This window comes from Aptenodytes patagonicus, chromosome 1 (genome assembly GCF_965638725.1).
Source record: "Aptenodytes patagonicus chromosome 1, bAptPat1.pri.cur, whole genome shotgun sequence".
Classification (NCBI taxonomy): domain Eukaryota; kingdom Metazoa; phylum Chordata; class Aves; order Sphenisciformes; family Spheniscidae; genus Aptenodytes; species Aptenodytes patagonicus.
The window spans coordinates 137,982,146-138,000,979 of record NC_134949.1 but is presented as its reverse complement, the minus strand read 5'-3'; the positions used below and the strand labels follow the sequence as shown (position 1 = coordinate 138,000,979).

The 18,834-nt window shown below is 38.9% G+C and overlaps 1 protein-coding gene across 2 annotated transcripts in view; it reads left to right on the top strand.

Annotated features, from left to right (window-relative positions):
* The window catches only part of MBTPS2 (membrane bound transcription factor peptidase, site 2), a 40,732-nt gene extending 22,928 nt beyond the window's left edge, over nucleotides 1-17,804 (top strand). The window contains exons 8-11 of one of the 2 annotated variants that reach the window (XM_076356300.1): nucleotides 2,282-2,376; nucleotides 4,303-4,498; nucleotides 10,311-10,386; nucleotides 11,711-17,804. In XM_076356300.1, coding sequence (XP_076212415.1) covers nucleotides 2,282-2,376; nucleotides 4,303-4,498; nucleotides 10,311-10,386; nucleotides 11,711-11,933 — 590 coding nt within the window. In that variant the 3' untranslated portion in view covers nucleotides 11,934-17,804. Of the gene's footprint in view, nucleotides 1-2,281; nucleotides 2,377-4,302; nucleotides 4,499-4,630; nucleotides 4,696-10,310; nucleotides 10,387-11,710 lie in introns of those variants that run through there. The other variant, XM_076356309.1, reaches the window with a different exon arrangement.
* The last annotated feature ends 1,030 nt before the right edge of the window (nucleotides 17,805-18,834 follow it).

Genomic DNA, 18,834 nt, shown 5'->3' with positions numbered 1-18,834 from the left:
CTGTACTCGGCCCTGGTGAGGCCGCACCTTGAATACTGTGTTCAGTTTTGGGCCCCTCACTACAAGAAAGACATTGAGGTGCTGGAGCGTGTCCAGAGAAGGGCAACGAGGCTGGTGAGGGGTCTGGAGAACAAGTCTTATGAGGAGCGGCTGAGGGCACTGGGGTTGTTTAGCCTGGAGAAAAGGAGGCTGAGGGGAGACCTCATCGCTCTCTACAACTACCTGCAAGGAGGTTGTAGCGAGGTGGGTGTCGGTCTCTTCTCCCAAGTAACTAGTGATAGGACAAGAGGAAATGGCCTCAAGTGGTGCCAGGGGAGGTTTAGGTTGGATATTAGGAAAAATTTCTTCACCGGAAGGGTTGTCAAGCATTGGAACAGGCTGCCCAGGGAAGTGGTTGAGTCCCCATCCCTGGAGGTATTTGAAAGACATGTAGATGAGGTGCTTAGGGACATGGTTTAGTGGTGGACTCGGCAGTGCTAGATTAATGGTTGGACTCGATGATCTTAAAGGTCTTTTCCAACCTAAATGATTCCGTGATTCTATGCCCTAAAGCTCTCTAGAGTTTGTTTCATGCAGGCATCCATGGAGACTGAATTCCAGAGGTAAGGGTCTGCCACTGAGCAAAACCTATATGATGCTATTCAGAGCTTTAAAATTGTCACTGCATCTTTCCGTCATACTGGAAGTAAACAGGAGGTCAGGGAGTTCAATTATCCATGTTTTTTGTTGCATTATAGTTCTCTTGTGAGACTGAAAGGTAATTATTTTTTTTAGTATGTGAGGAAAGTAATCTTACAGCTGAAACTAAGAGAAATATTTAAACTGGAAACTAGTGGAATATGTGTAAGATCCTGCTTTGAGAGACCTAACAGTTTGGATTATCCCTCTGAAGAGCAGAGCAACTTCGGCACATGCGTTCAGCTGGGCAGGGATGGCAAGTACGAACCAATTCTTAGATGCTATAGGTATATAGGCTCAGATTCTGCTGTTCTCTGAAATGCAATTTCAGAGTCATGGATAATAAAACTGCATATTCTACAACTGAACCAGTCCTATTTAGATTGAAATACTAGAGACTTAATACTAGAGACTCAATATTGCTTCCAAGCTTGGTTGCTGTGTTGTGTTAGCAGCCCATTGTCCCACTGCTGCATTCTAATCAGACCAGTCTGTCTGCATTTTTGGAGCCATAAGCCTCCAGCAGTGAGAAATATTCCTCTGAAATTAAATGAACTCTATTCAGTCTCTAGCAGCTGTCATTTGTCAAAATCTTGACAGTTCACAACTTGAGATAAATACAGAATATCAATAAAAATGTATCTAGCAAATGGACCCTATCTACTTGACCATAAAACAAATGGAGAATAAAGTATTTGAGTATGAAGCTAGACAGAAAGCAATGCCCCAAGGACCTTCTTGAAATTAAAAAAAAAAAAAAAAAGTGTTTTCAATATACTTTATAAGGAAACTAATTTCATGGTTGTTCACTATTCAAAAATATATGTGGTTGCTTAGCCTCAGGGTACTTGAAAAAAGGATTGTACGGTACAGTGCTTGCACCTGTAAGCCCCAGGCATAAAGTTCCATGGTAGTGGACTGCAGGTTATGCAGTGATAAATCAGCAACCAGTATCGCAGGCTTGATCTACCTAAGGAAGGTACTGCAGTGTTGCTGTGACACAGATTCTTACAGTGACTATTCTTTTGTGGTTTTTTAAAAGCTGTTGTTGTAGATTAAGTTAGGTTTAATTAATTTAAAGAATATCCATGCAAAGATTGTGTACCAGAGTATTTAAGTCACGGTTTAAAACATCATTTATTCACTGCTGCAACCTTCAAGGCTTGGAAAGCTTTCAAAACCTGAATCTTGTAAAGGCTTTCACATTTTAAAGAGGACGTTTTGCGTCTTGGTCATTTGCATAGTCAGCCAGGGAAATCAGTACAGTAGCAGGTAACTAATTTCTATGCCAAACCTTAATACAAGTTGGGGGCAACGGATAATATTTTGTAACTCGTAATGCTCAGAACATTGCAGTGGTAGATCCCCAGTATCTCAAGGAGATCTATTAAGATGAAAAAATCAATATGTGACGTGATTGAAATCAGGTGACGTTGTTAAAGGGGTGAAGCTTATTTTTAGTTGTGACTGAACAACAGCTAGGCTCTGTGAATTACTATAATTCTTGAAGGCTACAGAATGATTGTTTTACTTTATTCATAGACTAATTTCTTTTCAGGAAGTTGCTATAATACTGATCATTTACTCTGCCTATGTTCTTTAGTCTATAGAAGACTCGATGGCACAGTTGAATGTTGTAGTAACAACAGCCTCACAGACATTTGCTTTTCCTACAGCAATAACTTGAACAGCCACCTGGTAAGTTACTTAAACTGCTAATTCTGTTTGGTAAATCTGAAATTATTTAAATTAAATTAGTAATATTTACCAACGTTTATGCAGCATACTCAAGTGCTTAAGAATACCTACAGTTTGTAATAAAGGTGTATGTGTATGTTATTCTCCCCATTTACAGCTTAAAAAACCAAAGTATTAGTTATGATTTTTCCCATGAACCAGAAAAGATCTTATACCCCTCATTCCTTTAGGCAGAAAGACACCTCCCCCATTTTCACCACTGGATGAGAATACTGGTGAGAAAAAACAACTTTTGAGAACAAGGTGAAATTGCTTATTTTGGTGCTTCAGTCTTTAAAGGTACTGAGCACTACAGGCAAAGCACTGGACTATCTGTTCAGTTATTTTGTCTGAAGCCAGCAGTGCTGTTCACTAGGTTAAACTAAACACATGCAAGAGAAGGTCCTAGAGATTGCCCAGTTTCTCCAGATCAGGGCCTCTATTTGATTCCTTTTTCACCATGTTGATTTTCTTGTAACGTGTGGAAACATATAAAGTTTCTCAGTAGGTTTTTGACTTACTCTCTTCAAAATACAGAAATGTTTGTTAAAATACGTGATCCATGTTGACAGTGATGTAATATTTCTAACAGTTCTCTCTACAAGAAAAAGAGCACAAGTAGCAACTGTGTAAACTTTTCTACACATACCAGTTTGTTATTGTTCTGACCTCTAGCGATAAATACCTGAAGAAATGGAAATAAGTCTGTTCCTACATCTGCGATGTTTACAGTTTCTGCGATGGTAAACTTCCCACTCCAGGGTGTTTTTGTGGTATTTAACCACTAAGAGTTGAGCACAGACCAGCAGTTCATTTGAAATATGACAGTGGCTGGTAACGTCCTGAAGTTCAGCAAGACTTGATAAATCACTACCCCACTGAGCTTTGACATTCTTAAGCCCATAGCTGCTACTTAGGAACAGAGAAGAAATAAAAGCATCCAGAAACCTGTGACCTTCAAGTGTCCTTAGACTGGCTGTGCGTTTTTGAACAATTATTTTAAATAGTCTTTGCAGGGCTATGCAGCAGTATTTGAAAGTGTGCCCTCTCCCCCTTATTAGAATAGAAGGAGCTTGTATTGAGGTTAATGGAGAGTGTCTGATACTCATGCATCTATGGGGAGTGTAACTATCAGGCTAAAAAGCAAGAAAATCCTTTTTTTTTTTTTTTTCCCCCCTAAGGCAAACAGTAGATGAAGAACTTCCCTTGCTTGTGTTTAAGAACATAAGGAAAATTATCACTGAGCTTTTACGAGAGACATAAGGGGAAAAAACAATTTCCTGTTCCCTTCTGCTGTACTCTCTTTGGCCTGTGGGGAACAAGAAAGATCTGGTCTTTCAGACTGCAGAGTGAAAGAGTGTTATAGGTAGGACTTGGGACACAGCACTGCATTAAGTCCTGTGTTCATCTTAGTTGAGAATGGTTTCTTAGCTACCACACAGCCGGTAGGTTTGTTGGTTTGTTTGCTGAACATAAGGTTTTGTTTGGCCAAATGAGGTTTTAGGTCAATGAAGAGTAAAACTCCTTAAACAGGTAAGTTGCCAGTATGTTGATGCAGGCTCTGTTCATTAGAAATCACTGACTTATGTTTAGATGCCTTGATTTTTTGTTGTGCGTGTGTGTACGTTTTTAAAAATAGTTAGCTTTTATTTTGGTACATGTGCAAACCCTCTCTTCCACGTTCCACCAAAAATGGAATGACAGGTTGAATATGTATCAGGTAGAGGTTCTGCAGGATTTGACAAAAAAACCCAAAAAATCAGATTTCAGCTCTTCATGGGCTGGTAGTATATCAGTGAGGCACTTCCTTTGCTTTAAAAAGGATCTTTATTCTGATCGTTGGAAAATACCTTTAAATTTGATAATAATGTTAAATGCCCTTTGCAGTATGCCTGTCTGCCAGCACGAAAAGTTATTGAGGCCAGCAAAGTTTGTCAAACCAACATGGACTGCCAGAAGGACTTTGTTCCAAGCTTTTGTGTGACTCCTTCTTTAGAGAACCAAACAAGGCTAATCAGGGTAAAACATCCACCCCATATTGACATGCTGTACGTAGGACACCCCATGCATCTTCAGTACACAGGTTAGTATTATTTATTAAAACAGTTTAATAAAAAAGATTTCTAATACGGTTTACTTTGCCTGGCTGCTTGAACAAGGTCTTGGAGCGCTTGTCAGTTAACTTGTTTAATGCAGAATCCATTTCTTGTTACAGCCAGTGGAGAGACATGGACTACTCAGGCCTAAAATGAAATGTGCACAGTGCAATGAGTTACGAAGGTAATAGAAACCATATGTGATATGAGATGGCTGTTTTTTCAGAAAAGTATGAAAGGGCTATTTCTATAACAGATCTCACTCAGGTTAGCCATGGGAACCAGGCACTGGCATTTTCCTAACACGTAAACTTCTCAAAATGCTGTTGTAAAATCTCTAGGGAACCTTGCTCTAACGCCTTGCCTGGAATATTAGCATGACTGCTTAAATCACACCTAATAACCAAGTATCTGTGACAGATTCCCATGACTACTGAGCCACAAGTACAATCACAACATAGTTTTTTCCTGATTATTTTTTTATTTATTTCAGTGCCCTAAACTAAATAACATATAACAGTTTAGTTCCTTACTTTGAAATGGACTATGGCTCTCCTTTAGGCAAGCTTGTATCTTTAAGCCAGCTATACAAGTAAAAAGCAATTCTGCTCTTGAAGCAAGTATGGAAAGAATGAACAAACTCATCAACATCCCTACTTAGTAGCTTGAGTCACACGGTGAAAATTAGCTTCAGATGGGCTTAAAAAAGGTATGAAGTGTTAAACTACTGTCCCTTCCTGTGAGGAACCTGTCTGTTCCTCACAGACAGCTGTATCTCGCCGGGGGAGGTTTTACTTCAGACATCTTGAAGTACCTTCTTAGCTAGGCATTGTACTTTTCTGAATAAGCACTGGAATTAGGTACAAAAGAGCTTTAGAAACAGTGATGAAATCTGGTAGTGTAAATCTATTAGCATTCTTGCATAAACATATTTTTAGTTAATCTGTCAGTCTTTATCTTTCTGTGCTGGTTATATTTTGATACTCTGTGACAAATTATTGATTTCTACTTGCTTACACTATACCCCCATTTAAGCCCAAAATATGATCTCTTCACTTGTTATTTCTGCCCTCTTGCCATTTAGGAGGAAAACATCGTTCACCTGTGCGATATCAACACACAGTTCTATATTTGATGACATCTATGCCAAATACAGCAATAAATTTTAAGAATAGAGTGTGATAATTATTTTAAGTTCCCTTTCTTGGTCTCTAACAATAGAAACTGTAGGTACTCTAGAACAATTGATATTGTTCTCTTTTCCAATATGTTGGAGCAATGGAGTTTTAGTCAGTGTTTCCTACTGAACAGTAATTCTGCAAAACAATCAAACGTGTCAGTCTTTCAGAAGTCAGAAAAGAATGTTATTGCATCTAAAGAGGTAGTTCTACTTTAAGAAGTTACTGTGTGAAAATACAATTTACAGTGTATTTACAGAATTGTGTATCACAATTCTGAAGTGATTTACTGTACCTTGGGAATTGCACATTGAATGTGTTAATTTGAAAGCTAAAAGCTTGACTTTATTACAAACTTTGCTGCAAATGCAACCTATGCTCTATGTTCCCCTTGGAAAAACACCAGAGCTAAAATTATAGGATCCTGGCCTGGGCAGCAGGTAGTCTACTGTACCATCGTAGAGTTCCATGCATTCCAATGAAACGACTTCTAAATATTTCAGACTTAACTTTGCACTGCACAATACTGGCTTGGGGCCAACAGGTTTGATTTTTTTTTTCCAAATGTGACTGATCAGAATGTGGTAACCATTTTTTTACAGTTAAGAAAGGAAAATAATTTCTTCCTCTACTGTGTGAATCTTGAAATAGGAATACGTTTTAGTGAAATGCCTTATTCTTTAGCGTGATCTTTCTGCCTGCAGGACACATTACTTTTTAGAGTGTTGCTACATTTAACACACAACCTGATATGGGGGTTGCACTAGTGTGTACTATGACTTTAGTGACATTTCTAGAGAAAGTAAAGTAATGTTTGAAAAACATTCTAAGATTATGCATTATTTTCTACTTAGGCTTGTATTGTTGTCACGATAGTCCTGATTTATGGAGAAGCAGTAATTATTTCATATTTTCATTTGAAGCTAGCTTTCAGATACAATATTTTTGAAGATTTGTATCCTTATTAGCTACTTACAAGAAATAGGCTATACAGCTTAATTCTGTAAAATGTTTCTGTTTCCTTAAAGTGAAACATCCTAGCAAAAATATTTTTTGCTGATATGGATGCTATATATAGCTTGTTTCCGGTATAAAAAAAACCTGTAAAGAATCATAATCCTAAATGAACTTACAGTGCTGGAGATTTGGCCAAAACTAAAACAGAAGGAATGATTAGGAATGCATTTTGTTTAGGATGGACACATTGATTAATCCTTTTAATTAGCATTCTCTCTGTAAAAAGTATCTAATATAATCCAATATAAATTCATACTGTGGGTTTAATTCGTGTGGTATTACTCAAGACTTTTAGACTTTTCTTATTGCAGGCCAGTTATGCTCTAGAGGCTCTCCCTGTGTTGGACAGATGGTATGTAGGGTTGAAATGGAGGGCCCTGTCATTATTGCCATGCAACTTTGCAGTGTTTCTTCTTTATTTTGTATGGGTTTTTTTATTCCTTCATGTCATTTCTGGTATTGCAAAATCTTGGCTTCCTTCTCTGGCCCTTGTTGGTTGGCAAGAATCTGGTGACTAACATTCACATTTGGAATTCACACTGCTTGAGGGAAGATCATATCCCTGAATGTTACTGTATCTGCATCGCCCATCAGGGATCAAAAACTGCAAGACTTCCTTCATGAAAAGAAGACGGAACTTACCTAGAAAATAATTTCCCCAAACTGGACCAGTCTCCTGCTTCTGTTGTATCCAAATCTTCTAAAAAAAAAAAAAAAGCCACCTCCTGGCTTTGGGGAGTTTTTTGGGCAACAACAGCCATAATCCCTGATGAAAGTCTATCTGGTACAGTCTGGTTTCTTAGTATTTCCATGCTTGTTTCCCCTTATTGCTGAGGATGATCCTTCTTTGCTTTCAACCCATATTTAAAGGGTTACATGTAGAGTTCTTCTGGAGACCACACAGAAATACCTCATGCTGTACTGTCCCTCTCCTCTATAGCATACATGGCCTTGCCCCCATGAAGAGGTTTTGAAAAGCTCTTTGGTCAACCTAGTCTCCAAATCACTTCTAATTAAAATTGTGTCCATTGTGCATTCTTCTCAATATTTGCCAACACCATCTAGCATTAGCGAACAAAAGAAATGTTAATTCCAGGTCAAAGAATTGCTTAATTAGAGTGGGAAAACAATGACTGTTTTCTCTCACCCAGCCTCATTGCTGTTCACCTCTTCCCAGCAGTGTCTTTTGAAGACAAGCCTGGAGAACATAATTTCTGTAATTCTTCTGTTATTCCTTGAAGGACAGATTTGCCTGCTACCATTAGGTTTGATCCATTACAGCCACTAAATTCATTGCCTCATATTACAGTGTCTAGAGCTCAGTCCAGCAACTCCCTGAAGAGTTTCTTTGTGTTTTGGAGATTGCTTCAGCAGCAAGGTTTGGAGTTTAGACCCATGTCTAGTGGCTGTCAGGGACGACAACAGACAAGTTTGTTGTAACAAAGAGGGAAGGAGATTAGTGATCCATTCTCAATGTAGGCACAACTTCAGGTTCAGGATGGTGACTTGTTAGTGGCCATTAGGTGTTTGTCAAGAGGCAGTCAAGTTTTGAAATTACAGTATACTGCAGTGTGTGTCTTTTGAAACCTTTGAATACACTAGCTGCCTCAGCCATTTTGCTATTTTGGCTCATGAACAAGAGGTCTGATCAGATGTCCTGATACCAGCCTTCAGCTCGATGAGTTGTTTGCTTTGTGTATCACTTGACTTGGATGCCTCTGACTTTCTGAGCTGGGTGGTGTCCAGGATTTCTGTCTGTTATGTTCTTCACTCAGGAATCCAACAGACTTATTTTCCCTCAGTTCCCCTAAATCAAAGGTCTTTCTTAAGCTAAGGTAGGAGAGAACATGATTTTCAAGCTGTCTTGGCACAGTTGTGGCAGTTTTGGTATTGGAAAGTTCTCTGCTTGTTGTCACACTAAACCCATTCTTTTTTTGGGACTCCTTGCTATCCAAATTTCTCCATCCCATGGTATGCTTGCTGATTGGACTAATTATCGCTTCTGACTCATCAGAAGGGCCTCTATTAACAAAAGAAAATGTGTTTATGTGACTGAGTGGACCAGTTCTCTGCCTCACGTGCCTTTGGAACTACTTTCCCCTTGTCTTTGTTCCGGTGTCCTTGAATTGTTTATTGAACCTGAAGAAAACTGATCTTGCTCTTAACTAAGATATACTTAGCAGCACTTTCAGTATGTTATGTACTAGTGCTGTGAGGTTCCCAGTGTTCTCTTAGCCTATGGTTTTAAAATTTCTCCAAGGGTGGGTTAAATTGTTCCTTTCTCAAGGGATGTTTGTATTGAGTGGGATTTGAACTCTTGCTTTCACATATCTCTGTGGAGATGGTATTTCTTATGGCTATAACTTTTTCCCAGGTTGGTAGGGAAAATTCAGGCCATTGTGGCTGGCCTCAACTCGCGTCCAAAGTTGTTCTTGAGGGCCAGAGTGACTACTGTTGATACTGTGCAAGCTCATTCTTAAGGTGATTTTCTAATTCTGCCTTAATTTACCTAAACCTCTTCCTTCTGGGGATAAGACTCCGCTATACTATCAGTGGAGCCTTCTAATAGGAAAGGTGTCTTTCTTCCAGCTGTCACAGAACCAAGGCTTTCAAACGGTCCCTGAGGCTGGCAGACTGAGACTGCTGTTTACTTTGAAAGAGTGTGTCAAGACTTTTTATGAGACAACCCAGATGGAGCATCCCTCTACTAACAGAGTGCACTCTGGGAGGTCTCAAGCTACCTCAGTTTTCTTTGAGGAGGCTCTCATAAACATCTGACATGCAGTCAGCTGAAGCTTCATGTACACCTTCAAAGAAGTTACAGTACTGAAGAAGTGTTTCAAGGTCATGTGGTGCTTGACACTGCAATTTTCCAGTCACTATTTATAGGAAGGATGCTGAGTCCCACCTCCCAGGTTTTTAAGTTGCACTAAGTTACATCTTGGAGTCACTTACAGTATCATCTGAAGACAGAAAAAGAAGCTACTTATGTCCTGGCTAACTGGTGTTAAGATGTGTAATGCAGCTGTGCATCATCTCCTAGCCTTTGCTGTCTCAGAGTGAGTCCAGAACTCTGCTCCCTATCTGCTCCACTCCTGTACACCATGAGCTCAGCCTCAGGTCGGGGGGATCTTCTGCAGGTACTGCAAGAGAGGAATTTTCTGGTCTTCAGAGAAAGTACACGTGTGCACCCACAGTATGAATGTATACATGCGGACTGCATATGTTGAAAAAGTCTGGTAACTATAATCTCTTTTTATATGTTTTTCTTTGAAAAGGACTTAAATTACACAATGTGGTCTTTATGACTACAGATGTCCAGTTGCCTCTGAAAATATGTATCTTAGATCTACTTTTACTGAAATCATGCTAACTGTATTTTGTGGAGTGACTTTACTATGATAGTGACCATGTTTAAGGAAGATTTAATGGCTGCACTCTTAAAAACAAAAACCAAGCAAAACCATATTTAGATTGGTTATTCATGCTTGAAGAAACGTCATTTCAGACCTGATTTTTCTGCAAAATTATAATCTAAAATTCATAATGTTGTAATCCTGGAATGACTGTTCATGTTTTGTGTATCTTTATATTTTCATTTCAGTAAGTCTCAGCAGTTTTGTACCACGACAAAACTTTCTAAGCATCGATCTGCCTGTGGTGATAGAGACATTTTGCAAGTATCCTTTGAAGTATGTTTGTTCTTTCAAGGCAAGAATGGAACTATTTAGAATTTGGTGACCCAGCAAAATTTCAGTTGGATATCATTTTAGGCAGGATGCTCTGAAACATTTCTGTAGAGTTTTGACATCTTTATCCCATCTCTGCATTGATTATTGTCCGTGTGCCAAGCTCAAAATGAAATCTCTCGCTTTCTTGTGCTTAGCAGGATATTTTTGGTCAGTGCTTTTTTTAACTCTTTCTTGAGGAGGCTGAGTCTTAACAGCTCTGACGAGAAAGTCAAAATAAGCTTGAATTTACAGCAGGACAAATGAGATGTTATTGCTAGTTTTGGTATGTCAGAGTTTTATCATTTTTGAGTCATTATACTTAACTAAATAACAGGGTATGGTGGTTGGGGTTTTTTTTCCTTCAACAAAAAAGAAAACTTAGCCTATTCAAAAAGCAGGATGACAATTCAGTTAAAACATGCTTATTAATGAACGAGATGATATATATACACATACATGAAGGTTAGTAGGCTTGAATACGGCTAATCTGAGAACCCTTAGCCTTAGAAACTGAAATGTTTATGCGTGGCTATAGAATAATTAAACGGTGTAGTTCAGTGTAGTCCATAAAACTAAAGATGCTACATAAGCTCCCCTTTTCTGGGAACACACCAAGGTTCACGCTGACCCAGCTGCTTTCTGAGTCATATGTCTTGTTGTCCGGCTGTTATGGGATGGTGGTAGGTATTACACTTAGCAAGCCTTTACCAGCAATAAAAATTATCTACCCTTACCTCATTCTGACATGCACGTACAGAAATCCACTCAACTTTTCTGGCTAACAGGTAAGTAGGAGAGGGAGGCCAGATTTCCAACTATATTCTAGCCATTTACTTACTCCAGCGAGGGAGTGTTTTGGAAAATACTCCTAATCATTATTTCATACTTAGGTCATAGGTCTAGAATACCTTCTTACTTCAGGCATGGTGTCAGAGCTATAACCTTCCTCCAAAACCACACAAAGCAAGGGAGGAAGATGGGCAGTATTAAGTGTGGTTTTGCTGTCTCCTGCTTTCATCTGAGTTTTGAAGAGTGCAGGTTGTTTAAGTATGCTTAAAAACAAATGAATCTTTAAAGGCAGTTCTCTGAGTTGGTATGTTATGGTGTGAAACTCATTGTACTCATATCATTTCTGTGAAACAGAACGGCAGCTAAAAAAATTAACCCTCGTATGTTTCTCTCTGCACACTAGAAATAAAAAATATGTTTTGTATTAATTTTTTTTTTACATTTTCTTGGATATTATTCATGAACCTTAACTAATGTCAACCAGGTACCTAATTTCACTGTCAGGAGCACTGGCAGTTATCAATGCTGTACCCTGCTTTGCTTTGGATGGTCAGTGGATATTAAATTCATTCCTGGAAGCCACTCTGAGCTCCCTGATTGTAGAAAAACAAAACAGAGAGCTTGTTGGCTTTTTAATTTTGCTTGCTGGTAGTGCACTTTTGGCTGCCAATGTTGCACTGGGACTTTGGATGGTGACAGCACGATAGAACATTGGATACACTTCCATCAGTTCTGAAAGTACACAGAAATAATGAATCCATTGCATTTTAAAACTTGTTCAGTACTGGGATTGAAATAATTCCCTTAAAATGACACTGAAAGAACAATCACTGGTGGCTGCTGTTTTAATTTAAAACTGTACAACGTTGTGCCTGTGGTCATGGGAAATCCAATAGAAAGAAGTAGGAACCTTTTTATATACTCTTTAAGCACTGTACTAATTTTGGAGAAATTGCATTGTAAAGTTTCACAGGAAAAAGCCTAAGACTTCATTAATTTAGATCTCAAAATAAGGGAATTATTTGGCCTCAAACGTTCGTAAAGTGGGAGAAAAAAACACTTCGGTTTTATTCTATAATTTGAATAATTGTCAGAAAATCTGTGTGGGCTCTAATCATTTCTCAGTCGGCATAGTTTTGAGTGTCTCCTTTTTTTTTTTCAATCTGGTATTCTACCAAACTGGGCTCTAAGAAGCCCTAAAGTCTGATCTGAAAATGGTGAAAAGCTAAGTAAATGCTTACCATGTGTTAATGAGGAGAGAGAGGCCATATGGCTTAGTATCTTTCCTTTTCAGCTGGCTAAAATGACTGGAAGCATGTTGTCCTCAGGATGTAGATGAGAAGTGCCAACATCTGTTAAGAATGAGGCATGTGGGAGGATAACAAAGCCCACATGTCTGTGTTTCTTACACATTCAGTTGTATGTTATCGTACGCAGCTGAAGACTTTTTAAAGGCAATATTTGTCAGCAATAGCTACAAGATAACTGAAATTTAGTTTATGAGTGCTGAAGTATGCTGTGCACAATTATTCCTAAGTGATAAATAATGTTTGTGTTGTTTTACTCAGAAAATAATACTGTATTATACCTGTTTACAGTTAAAAGTGAAACCTGTTGTTTTTATGGTGTCTATCTTCTGATGCTATGCATGTAATATGTACAGTAGCTCACTGATGGTCTTCTGTCTTTCAAAGTGTTGTTTTCCTTTGCTAGGATTCATGCTGTTCAAAGATAGCTAACAAAGATGTTTAGCTGAAGCTGGTCTTGGGTCAGAATTGTTTAGAGGAAGAATATGATTGTGAATTGAACTATTTAAACGTTTGGCTTTGCTTTCTGAAATGAATACAGACCATATCCTTGTTCTTAAATGAACAGTGGAAGAACAGTCAGTGTCTTGCTGACTGAAGTATGTCTCACATACTTTGAAGCTCTTTAAGTCTGTAATATTTTGTACCCAATAGGATTATATATTGACTGTCATGTCCTCCTGTGATATATTGCCTAGTTTATATAAATCAGGTTCAGTCAGAGCCTTGCCTCGATATAGGCTGATATTTTAAAAAAAAAAATGCTCTAGTTTGGAAGCCTAAATATTTGAAATAGGAAAATTCTGAAAAATACCCTGCAACTTCTGGCTCGTACAGCATTCCCCATAGGAGCTGCTGCAGCTCAGAGTTCCTTTACAGAAATGGCCTTTCCATCAGGAACTGACGTGGAAGCTAAGCTCACAGATACTGGCCTGCAGGGAGTACTGAAGCATTCACGACCAGCTAACATAGATTCTCTTGGCACTAGAGGTAAAAGCCCAGGTAATTTTAAAAGCGGGGTTGAGCCCAATTCCTGGTGCTACTGCATGGATTTGTAACTATGATGTGCTCACTGATGTGTTACTGTATTTTTGCACAGTAGCCTTCACATGTACTTAAGATGTATTCTTTTCTTAAGCTGATTCAAGCAGTAATGAGAGAGCACGTTTGTTTGTTTGTTTGTTGTTGTGTTAGTTTACTTACCTCTCCAGTGCTGTCACAGGCTGGGTGTGCCTCTTGAAGTTCACCTCTGTGGCGTGGCAGGCCCGTGCCTCTCATTTTCAATCCTTTCAACCCAGGCATGTTGGCACAGATCCCGGTAAGAGAGAGTAAATCTCCCAGTCAATCCAGCGTGAGTCGGTCCCTTTGGGGACTGTTAAAAGTCACACAAAGTGCAAGAAAGGAAAACCAAACTATCAGAAGCTAGCAGCGTGCTTCTCTTTCTTCAGGAGACACCCTGAAAGTCTAACTCATCATCACTTCTGGAAACGTATAGAGGTTTCAGGGTAGCAGTTCTGATGGGCCACTCTGCCATCTCTCCGTGGACAGGAGCGACAGGAGCAGCCTGGTTCTTGCACAAAACCTGGCTCCGAAGCTGTGCTCCAGAAGCCTGCTCGCTCACCTAAGTGGCTGCTAACTAATCCGAGCTCTTCCTTTCAGCGACTCTGTGCCACTTTCCTCTGTCTCTGTGTCTTGTCCGATCTACAGTGCACAAAATTAATTGGCACTTAGGGGTTTTAGTGCAATTTAGTAAGACAGGATATTTACTTTCCAAAACGGCTGCTATTTATGTATCAGAGTTGCCGTGCTGTCTTACTATCTAAAGCAACAACAAATGCATTTATGGTGATTTCAAAAATACTCTGTGAAAAACATTTCAAGTTTGATACTTTATATATTCATGTTGACTAGAACTGCTTGGGACAATCTTTTAGCATAGTGCCCCTCCTGGAGATGTAGGCAAGAGATTTAAAAAACCAAAGTTTCTGAATTAACATACACAAGTTGCATCTGCTATAATGAGGCTGGCAGGTTGTTCCTGGTTATTTAATGTGCTACCAAAACATGATGTTTTGTCGAAGGAAACTAAATCCAGTTTATTTGACTTTACGCAATCACTGAAAGCCACAGTTACGCTAAGTAGAACCTCAGTCTGTGTTGGACCTCATAATCAAAAAGAGGGTGGAGAAGACATCGGTCATGGTTTGAGCAAAACAGACACGCTAGTACGCTGTAAAGACCCTGGTTATCTTCCATGGGAGAGACAGCGCTAGAAGCGTTTAAAAATAATTCATGGGTCCATTTCTCCATGTGCTGGAATTCTACTGAATAAGGGTCTATTTAGTTACGTACGGGTGCTTTGAGTCAAGACTTTAAGCAAACCGGGTATGAACGGTGACCCAGCATGTCTTAGATTACCTGTGGACAAAGGTGATAGTTAGGTAGGACCACTCTCTGCAGAAGAAGTTGCTTAGTGGATCCATTTCATTCTCCTATAATCCTAACATACGGATTACATTCTTATAAGCAAGTGCCATACATACAGTTATTGGGAGGGGTTTTGCTGGGTTTTTGTTTGTTTGTTTAGCAAGAGAGGACACAGAATGTTGTTTGTGTGTTGGATTTTTATTCTGGAGTATTTGTGATGTTTCTTCTATTTCTGTTCCTGTAAAAATTGAAAGGAAGCCTTTCCTTAAAATGAAATCTTTCTACTTCTCATTCTCATTAGTCCCTCAGAATGTAACGTATTCTTTAATACAGAATCCGTCAATATAATTATAGGGCATATTGACTGGAGTGTAAAACCGAACACTCTTGAAGATTGGATAGATACTACTATTTATGTATATACTATGCATTTTAAATCTGTATCAGATGGAAAAAGTAATGTCTAACATTGGGAAGTGTTATACATAGCTTTTACTTGAAAATTGCCAGAAGAATTCCATAATTGTAATCAGTTGTTGTTCTGATTTGGGTTTTATGAGAATTTTTTTTATATCGGCAAAGACTTCCGTGGCATGGTCTGATAATGCATGGTGTGACATGAAAATGGCTACCTTCTTAGCATGTGGGAAGTTACACGCTCTTTGCTAACTTAGGAAATTAAAACCAGCTTGCTTCCATACAAGTTAAATGGAAGAGACTTCACTAGAAAAAGTCTAGACAAACTTGCAGACTAGTCAGCCCAAATTTATGAGCCACAGTGGAAAAACTCATCCTTTTTATTTAGAATGAAACAACCAACTGTATTGACAGTTATATTTTTCAGTGATGATGATTCTACATTTGTGTGTGTGTGTGTGTGTGTGTGTATACATGTATACATACATATAACAGATACATACACAGCCACAGTCTGTACTGCTGCTTTTTTGGGATAACTTCCAGCAGTCCTCCACACTCTGCAGTGTAGGCTTTTTTCTCTTTTTCTTTCTCTCTGTGAATCCCATGGCTTTCTCTGGATTTTAAAATTGCAACTATGTTTTTCTCCCATAACTGATCTAACTTCTTTGTTAACAGAAGGCAAGCGATGGACATAATGTAACCACAGCTGCACCAGTGTTGTTCAGCTGATATTTAAAATATGTTTCTTGCTTTCTGTGAGGCCTCAGCTACAAGCATGGTAAACACAGATTTTTCAGGGCGACTAAAAGAGATCAACCTTAGAGTCCATCACTCTCTAAATGCTGCTATTTGTGCTGTTCCGAATGATAACTGGGATGAGGGAGACTGTGTAGAGTATACTGAAGAAATAATGCTTTCAGGACAGACCTCCCCATGGCAGTCAGGCTGTTTCAGCTTTCTTGAAATAAGGATATATTTTTGTTCAGTTCAGAACATCAACAATCCAAGTTTTCCCAAGTTTCCTGTACATATTACACGATGGCAAAGGGTGACCTGTAGCAAATAATTTTTAAAATAAATTCTGTATGTCTTCTATCTGAAAGATCTGAATTTGTATCTGGATATAATTTATGACAGATGAAGAAGGATTGTACAGGTTTATGTACCCTAGTCTGTATTTAATTGTTTTTAAAAGTTGTGATTTAAACTCTGGAAAACAACAGTTACTTCTAAAATATGCATTCTATACACCTGCATTCAGACCAATTCCCACAACCAGTCTTGCCTCAGCTTTGTTCTTGTGACCTTGTGAGCAAGGAAGCTGAATCTAACTCAGGTAAGATCCACTATTAGCAGTTATTTTATAGCCTCTTTATCCTGAATTTCATGTAACACTATATATAGGTTAGTTATTTGATGTGGCTGAGTTATCTGGGGTACGTATCCTGTATTAATGCAGCATTTGGGAAGCATTGTACTAGGGACTGCCAGGAAACGGCAGCTCTGCGACTCCTTCTTGTTCCTTGGACTCATCCACTACGATCATGTGAAGAGCAGATGGCAGCGACTAAGGGCAGTGAAGAACCTCAGTTTATGGCAGCTTTATGAAACCTTCACGCTGCTGAGCCAGTGTGAAAGGACAGGAACAAAGAGCAGGATATGACGCTGCAATTCCATTCATTCCATTTACATTGGCGTGAAACGTGAAAAGAACTTGTAATTCACACTTCAGAGGGTGCAGATATGTTTTCCAGCCCTTCACTGAATCACTCGGTGACTGGCGATCAAACTTCTTTTTTTCTTTTTTACACTTTGTCATTCCGTGTGCTGAGTAAGTGGTATGGGTAGTTGTAGCTTCTTTAGTAAAAGGGACTTGGGTATTTCTCACCTCTAGATGTTCACCTCGGGTTGGTTTTTGCAGCAGCATGGTGTAATTGACCTTCACTTGATACTAGTTTGAACGTTTGGAGGCTATTTCCAAGCCATCGCTGGAGAAACCTAGTTTCTTCCTTCCCAAGTTGTTTGTTAATATTTTAAAATCCTCTTTTCCTTACGTAACTTTGCTTTTAGATTTCGTATGCTCAGATGATCTTATCTGAAGCCTGTCAATGGAATATGTATTGTTTTGAAATTCGCTGTGGGTTTTTTTCCCTCTACATAGCCTTATTTTCACACTGACTCACAGCTGTGGAATGTTAGATTTCTAGACCCTTTGTTCCCACTATGCATTGTTCATGATCATGTTTTTTTAAAAAAAAAAGGAAAAAAAGCTTCATTTTGCAAAATTCAGCTAACAAATATATGGAACACTTTGAATAATGTATTGTGGTTTTGTTTTGCTTTTTTTCTCTATTTAATCAACCAAACAATAAGTATTGTTTTCTGTGTATGATAAATGTATCCTGCAAATAAATTCATTGTTTGATTGTTAATGTGCTTAAATCTGTTTTTAAAAATAAGGTAAGAGTGACATAATTCCCTATTTGTGGCAATTACCATATTCTCTCATATATTCTCATACCCTTCATATGTAATTTATATTCTCTCTCTGGGTACTGACAAGGTACCACAGTCCTTTTCAGTATCTGACCACCTCCTAAACTTAATAGTAACTATCACTTTACTTTCCCTTATTTACCGGCTTATCGCAGTCATAGTTTGAGTTATAATAGAAGTACATCCAGACAAACACCGACACCTTGTTCCGGAGCAAAGCTGGCTTCATTTTGATGTGACCGAGGTACACAGTGACTGCCTTACAGGAGCAAATCCCTTTCTCTTGGCTTAGTTCCAGCGTAATTCTTCTCTTCTGGAGTTACGGACTTCTGCTAGCTTGGTTTGTAGTGAAATATTTGGCGCAGTCGAGGTAAGTGAAACCACCTCTCTGGGTGTTAAGGCCAGTCCTATGTGGAGAACTTAAAAAGTCAGATCTTCGAATGACCTTAAGAAGATGTTGTGCATCACAACCTTTGATTTGTGTACACGGGCCAGGCCGGAGCTGGGCACATACCCTGGCTCGTTCTGAACAAGTTTACTTGGGTAGCCAGATGCTATCTGGGGCTGCGTTAGCATGCTGTGACCAGGTTGTTTAGCTTTATTTGAGAATGAAGCTTTACTGCTCTTTACTGTTTCTTGAGCAAGCTCATCTAGAGTTAGCCGGGCTATTTGTACTGAGAACTAAACTGTCCTTTGTTGCTTATTGGACAAGCTGTTACTTTACCCGAGCAGAGCTGTTTCAGCAAGCATGGCTTTGTTCCCAGATAAAAGGTTACCGTGAGAAATAGGCACAAAGCACAGATCGCACACATTGGTAGGATTTCCCAGATAGGTCGCTATGCAATTTTCTGAATGCTTGCCTGAGGAGATGGCTTTTTTTTTTCTCTTTTTCTCACCCGTGTTAAAGGTAGAGACAATAGTTTATTTTTTCTGAAGCATTTAAGCTCCTAGGAGGGTC